The sequence below is a fragment of the Gadus macrocephalus genome, chromosome 3 (genome assembly GCF_031168955.1).
Source record: "Gadus macrocephalus chromosome 3, ASM3116895v1".
In the NCBI taxonomy this organism is placed as follows: Eukaryota; Metazoa; Chordata; class Actinopteri; order Gadiformes; family Gadidae; genus Gadus; species Gadus macrocephalus.
This window is the reverse complement of record NC_082384.1, coordinates 10,478,278-10,485,248: the sequence shown is the minus strand read 5'-3', so window position 1 is coordinate 10,485,248 and position 6,971 is coordinate 10,478,278. Positions and strand designations below refer to the sequence as shown.

General features: G+C 50.8%; 1 protein-coding gene across 1 annotated transcript; it reads right to left on the bottom strand.

Moving 5' to 3' along the window:
* Nucleotides 1-1,144: 1,144 nt before the first annotated feature.
* On the bottom strand, nt 1,145-5,657 carry lrrtm1 (leucine rich repeat transmembrane neuronal 1). Its single transcript, XM_060047225.1, has one exon. The coding sequence runs from the start codon at nt 4,091-4,093 to the stop codon at nt 2,504-2,506; it is 1,590 nt and encodes a 529-aa protein (XP_059903208.1). The 5' UTR covers nt 4,094-5,657; the 3' UTR covers nt 1,145-2,503.
* Nucleotides 5,658-6,971: the final 1,314 nt, after the last annotated feature.

Here is a 6,971-nt window from a genome sequence, read left to right as displayed (position 1 = left end):
CACATTCACATGCAGTGCTGGACTTTTTGAGGTTCCTTGAAGGACATTCAGGAAGTGGCTGTAATTAAAATGGCTGGGGGAGGACTGTGGGAATTTAAATGCGCCCCAGGGTGCATGTTGTTGCCCCCCTCTCTGCACACCGTCGCTGCACACGGCATACGTATATGTCACGCATGGACGCGATTAGCAACCATGCAGGAGCTCAAAGTGGAACAGCAACTGCCAAAGCAGTTTTATGAATAAGAAGTGGATCATGAATCACACATGGACCCAAACTTGTCTCCCCTACTCCCCACAGCACATCCAAGAGCTTAAAAGGGCCTTTTTTTATAGACGACCCTCATGCAATTATCGATTTCCATATGAAAACGCATGTATTAGAGTCTTGACCATCTGTTACTAGTAAAGCCAGAGTGTGGCGGTACGAATGATAGCTTGTGAAAGATAAATAGCTATTGATTAAAGAGAGGCGCTTATGTTACACAACACATCGGAAAGTGGCATGCTACCTCATCCAATTAAAATGAGTACAATTTCAGCTAATTCAATGAACTTCCATTTGATCACCATGCATCTTATATTAATATTCATCGTATTGTTAATCTTGTTTTGACCAGAGCAGTTCAACATGCATACGCACACACACTCACCCCCACCCACACACACAAACACACAAAATGCAGAGTCACACACACCCACGCATGCACCTAGGCTGTGTAAGGCATTCTAGAATGATCATCGTAAATTTGATTGATTTTGCATGCCAGCAATGCAGGTTGAGTAATTGCTCTGTTGTTAATTCCATTGATCTGTGCTCTGCCTGTGCGTTGGTTTGTGTGTGTGTGTGTGTGTGTGTGTGTGTGTGTGTGTGTGTGTGTGTGTGTGTGTGTGTATGTGTGTGCGTGAGTCTATATTTTCTGCATATATGCATGTGGATGTGACTGTATGAGTCGTGCCCCGGTGTTCCTGCTGCTGCAGAATGCCACGCTACTCTCCCCCCAAAGCGGTCAGATTACAGCGACAGTATTAAACACACACCAGAGAGCACTCTCAGTACTCTCCCTCCTCGCTATCCTAACAACCCCTTATTATTAATAAGAACACATCAGGCAGTGAGCTCATGAATACAAAAAAACACAAGGTATTCCTCGCAATGGCCGTGTATTTAACAAACATAGTTCACATCACATGTAAGTACAGTCAGGAAAGATGTGTGTTAACGTTTATTCTTTTTTTTTTGAAGACAAAAAGCCACAGCCGTTTGTTCCTTAAACAAAGCTATTTCAGAACACCATTTTGATTTGAATGAGTGCAGCTCAGGCATTTGCGGTCTTCAATGTGCCTCGTTTGGTGAGAGAAGGCATAGCCGATGCATTACAGCGAATGGCTGAGAGAGAGAGGGAGAGAGAGAGAGTCAGGGCCGCTCGGCGTTGGATCTTCAGTGTTTTACTCTGTTTGCTGGGGTGGCACACAAATCATGGTATAATCATATGGAAGTATGGTGACGGATTAAAATGCAACAGATCAATTGAATCTATTCTCAGAAAGGAAATGGAAAGGAAGGAAAGCAACCACAACATTGATAGCGAGCCAACACAGTAAATGACCAAACAGCGTACATGAGAGTTGAGTGATAAGATCTGTAATTCAGATCAGGACTTTTAACATTGAAATGTTATCCCATTTTACCCTCCTCCCTTTTTTTTCTTGTTATTTTCATGTTTTTTTTTTTCTGGTATCTCAGAGGCTCACAGGCAGACAACACTCTTCCTAGCTCAGAAAAATGCATTCCTCATCATTTACACACTTCCAGCCGTCTCACACACCAAGTACTTCACTGTGAATAGCAATTAATTTATTTAAACATGTTTTGTAGTTTACAAAAGAAATAGAATAGCATCTTGCAATCTTTTTTCCCCCACACTTGCATTTCTGCTCTTAAACGTATTTTACACAGGTTCTTTTTTATAATCTTTACACTTCTTCCAAACTTAAACATCTTCGATATATATTTCATACGTGTGTCTCATTGTCAAATGTTTATCATAATATAAATTGTGTCGATTTTTTTTCTTCTTCTTCTTTAGACGTGTCCACAGTTTGTGTTTTTAAACTATATCTCAATTTCCTGAAGTAGAAAGACACATTAAAGCTGAAATATCCAGTGTTTGTGTGAAAGAATAGTCTTGCGTGGTCACACCATAGTTCCTCTCAGGGTAGGCAACAGGTCCAGAGTCACATGGGCCCATGTAGGGCCTGTCCTCCCTCGATCCCCAGTTATATCCAGTGTGAAGTCCAGTGAAATCCAGTGAAACGCACACGAGAAAAGCACAGTGAGACGAACCGTCCCTTTATTCCTTTGCATCGCATAATATCTCCCTCACAAATATATCCAAAAAGGGGTGGCTGGGCTGAGGGGGAGAGGAGGAAAGCAGGGGGGAGGGGTCGGGGGTCGTGTATCCATAATAATCACAGTTAAACACATACTCACAAAGCAGGGCTCTCAAACCTCACACTCCCTAGAAGCGGGCTGCTGGCATGTACAGGAGCCGTACTCGTTGATGATGACCAGGGCCCCCTCGATGTGGTTGGGTTTATAGTCAACGTAGTACTCCGGTGTGGAGATGGCAGCCATTTGCTGCATGCTCTGCTTCTGCTTCTGCTTGCGCCGCTGGCTGGTGAAGCACTGCCGCAGCTGCCTGATCCCGGCCGGGAAGCACTTCCAGGCCACGTAGAGCATGAGCACCACGATGAGGAAGGAGAAGATGAGCGCCATGGTGCCCGTCACCACCTTGTGGATCTGCATGGTGCTCTCCAGGTCGTCCATGTCGCCGCCGGCGGGCTCCGTGAAGGAGCCCGTCGCCGACTCCCCGCCCTTGCCCTCGTAGGGGCCAAGGGTGAAGGGCCCCACCAGGACGCCGCCGCCGCTGCCCCGGGCCCGGTCCCGCGTGGAGGCGTAGGGCCCCGCCGTGGTGACCTCCGAGGGGGGGTCCTCGCAGAGCTGGAAGGCGTAAACGGCGTCCAGCACGTCCTCCCCCTGGGCGATGTCCGGGCTGGAGCACATGAGGGTGCTGTCCCGCTGGCCCCGGAAGGCGCTCAGCCAGGAGGCCAGGGCGCACACGTTGCGGTTGCACTCCCAGTCGTTCCCCGCCAAGGTGATACTATCCAGGGAGGCCCAGGAGTCCAGTATGCGCGGCTCCACGGCACTCAGCCGGTTGGAGTCCAGCATGAGCACCTTCAGGTGGGGGGTGCTCTCGAACACGTGGGGCTCGATGTACTCGATCTCGTTGCCCGACAAGTCAATCTTTTCCAGGTACTGCCAGGTCCAGTCCAGGGTGCTCACCATGATGGCGGCGCGGTTGTTGTGCATATACAAAGTACGCAGGGCGCTCAGGCGGGGGAAGTGGGCCAGGTTGACTTTCACCAGCTCGTTGTGCTCCAGATGCAGCTCTGTGAGCTTGAACAGCCCGGCGAAGGAGTTCCGCGCCAGGCTCTGTAGCTGGTTGTATCCCAGGTCCAGGAACTGCATGCTCCTGCAGTCCTGAAAGATCCGCACAGGCACAAATTTCAGAGCATTGTAGCGCAGATGCAAATTAGTCAGCTTCCTCAGGCCGTGGAACAGGTCGGGCTCCAGGGCTTGCAGCCGGTTGTACGATAGATCCAGGATGCGGAGGTTGGGGAGGGGCCTGAAGGTGGCGTTGGGCAGGCTCTCGATGCGATTGCTGCTCAGGTCCAGCTCCTTGACCCGCCGCAGCCTATCGAAGGCGCCTTCCTCCACCAGGTCGATGTTGTTGTGGTCCAGGTAGAGCCAGGTGAGCTGCGCCAGGCCGGCCAGGTGGCCCTCGCGCAGCTCCGTCAGGTTGTTCTCCCGCATGGACAGGCCCATGGCGCTGCTCAGGTTGCGGGGGATGTCGGTGAGGTTGAGCCCCTCGCAGTACAGCAGCTTGCTGTCGCAGCGGCACTGCCTCGGACAGCCCCCCTCCGCCTGGGCCGCCGTCCGCAGGAGCAGGCCCAGAGAAACCAGTATCAGCCCCGTTGGTTTCCTCAGTGGCCACTTTAAATACAGACCAATTAGGAGGAAATCCATCAGCATAAATATCCAAGTATGTTGCCGAGAAAATGTCCATCGAACCGCTCTGGATAGGATGTTGTCACGTCTCACGTCATAATGAGCAGTATGGCTCTCGCAGAAACCAGCGGCGATGCCTCTAATCCTTCCCCGTCCCCGGTTCCCTATGTTGTTGTAGAAAAAGGAGGTAGGTATGATTTATTTTTCTCTTTCTCTCTCTCTCTCTCTCTCTCTCTCTCTCTCTCTCTCTCTCTCTCTCTCTCTCTCGTTCTCTCTGTTGCGCTTGTCTATCGACTCGGGGTAGCGTCCCTTTTGGAAAACAACAAACCTAGCGGAGTCCCTCTTGTCATGTCAGATATCAAACGGCAAGGAGGTGGGGGAGAGGGGGGGGGGGCACGACGGTGGCGGTGGTGGTGGTGGGGGCCGAGAATATGTCTTCATTGAAGTGATCTGTCATGAAAAAAGAGTCCTACTCACCCCTAACCAGAGGCGGACCACCTCCATTCAGCTGCTGCCTTTGTGCCCTGCCACTAATTATGTGCGGGTCTAGAAAAGACCCCAGTGTGGTCGCAATGTCCCCCCCCTCCTCCTCCTCCCCTGCACCCCTTTCAGCGGACACTGGGTCCTGGCAGGCGTACAATGTCTCAGTTCTCCTCAAGTGAAAGAGCCAGGGAGAGGAGAGAGCGCAGAGAAGGAGAGAGCAGGGGAGAGCGGAGAGAAGGGGAGACAGGAGGGAATCGAGGGGGTCGCGGAGGAGGTTGTCTTCAGCGAGGCGCGAAGAAGTGCAGGTTATCCCCCCCCACCGCGTCCGCATGCGTGAGCACCGCGTCCACCGCGGCGGCCGGCGCTCCTCTGCAGTCCTCCGCTGCGACGACCAGAAGGCAGGAGGCACCGCCGCGGAGATAGCGGGCGAGAGGCAGGAGAGCGAGAGAGAGAGACAGAGAGAGATATATGGAGAGAGGGGGAGAAAAGACCATGAAGGGAGGAAAAAAATGAATACCAACAGATCGGTATTGCCCTCGCCTCCTACTCCACCTCCTCTCGATTTCTTTTCCTCGTCGCGCTAAAGTTTCAATGGATCTGACAACCGGAATGGACGTGCGTCACCGTGATAAATCACTGACTTTTGCGGTTAAAATCCACTCAGGTGTGCGGCCATCACTCTCTCCACAACATGCTCCTCTGTTGTGAGAGGGAGACGGGGAGCGAGCGTCGTGCGTGTGCGTATGCCTTCAGCGGTGGTAGTCCTCATTCAGGGTCTCTCTCTGGCGCGCGCGTGGTAAGAAAGATTCCCGGCTGCATGTCGGAGCTGCGGTCTCTGGCTCCCTCTGCACTGCCCTGTTTTTCCTCCGTCTCCAGCCGGCTGTAAGGGGCTGTCGAGGGGGTTGGGTGCGGGGCCGTCGGGGGTGGGGCTGTGGATGTCGGGGCGGAGAGCGTCAGCGGGTTCGATTCCCAGTAGCAGACTAGTGATCTGCTAGAGCATGCACAGGCACCTTCTGCTCACTGTGTGTCGTAAGCCACTCACGATTCAGACCGCTCTCGCTCTCTCGCGCGCGCTCTCTCTCTCTCTCGCCCTCTCTCTCTCGCTCGCTCCCCTCTCCTGTCCTTTTCTCTCCCGCCTTACTGCTCTCTTGCTCTCTCTCGTTCTCTCTCTCTCTCTCTCTCTCTCTCTCTCTCTCTCTCTCTCTCTCTCTCTCTCCCTCTTGCTCATCCCTCCTCTTTTCTTTTGCTGTGTTTTTCTCAGTGTCAGTGAGACATTTACATATCCAAACGGGGGTGGGCTAAAACTAGGGCTTTAATGAAATCACAATTCAGACCTCTCTCTCTCTCTCTCTCTCTCTCTCTCTCTCTCTCTCTCTCTCTCTCTCTCTCTCTCTCTCTCTCTCTCTCTCTCTCTCTCTCTCTCTCTCTCTCTCTCTCTCTCTCTCTCTCTCTCTCTCTCTCTCCGTGTGTGTCTCTCTCTCTCTTTCTCAGTCTCTCTGTGTCTGACTCTTTCTCAGTCTCACTATCTTTTACTGCCTCTCTCCGCCTCTTACTCTATCTGTGCCTCCTTATCCCAATTCAATCACATTATTTGTTTATATTTTTATATGTTGCGATTTTCTTCTCTCCTCTTTAGTATGCGTCTCGTTTTCATATACTGCACGTACACCATATACAGTATATTATGAAGAGGCATAAATAACCCACATTTTATGAACACGTTTTTGTCAGTGGAAGAGACAATGGTTCAGGAAGTCAGGGCTACATTATACCGTTCTGCGTTTAATCATCCAGCCCTGTAGCCTGGCGCTGCATATCACAGTCAATTAGTCTGTTGATGTTGGTTTGGAATACAGATCTAATCATGTCGCCCCCTGGCAATATCCAGTAACAGGGATATTCCGCCCTGTTACTCCCCTGTCATGACACAAGCCCCTTGTCATCCCCCTGCCCATTCATTTCCAAGGACAATGGGCTGTGACAACACCTTCCATGGTCTAAACACGGAGCACCCAGCAGACATGCGTTCAGCCGTGCCCACCCTCCTTCTCCCTGCTCTCTGTTTCTCCTCCTCCCTGGACTCCAATCTTAAATCTTCCTTTCATCCATCCCTCAAACATCAAGCCTCGTGTCCACTGTGGTGTTGAAGCAGCATTAATAATGGATGCATTTGACAACCTGCTGGCCCGTGGCCATGTCACTTTCTTTTTTGTATTGCGGCAATTGGATTAATGTTGCATCACTTTGGACAGACAACATGTTGTATGGTTCAGTTTAACCTTTACGATCGCGAGGTCATGCAGAGAGGGGAACAATGCATTCAGCATGCGATGGCAAATTAAATATACGAGATGAAATGTTGTTTGATTGATTTATATATTTATATATATATATATATATATATATAGTTGATTTGATC

Coding starts and splice junctions, on each gene's coding strand:
- lrrtm1 (XM_060047225.1), bottom strand. CDS start 4,093: ATGCTGATGGATTTCCTCCTAATTGGTCTGTATTTAAAGTGGCCACTG.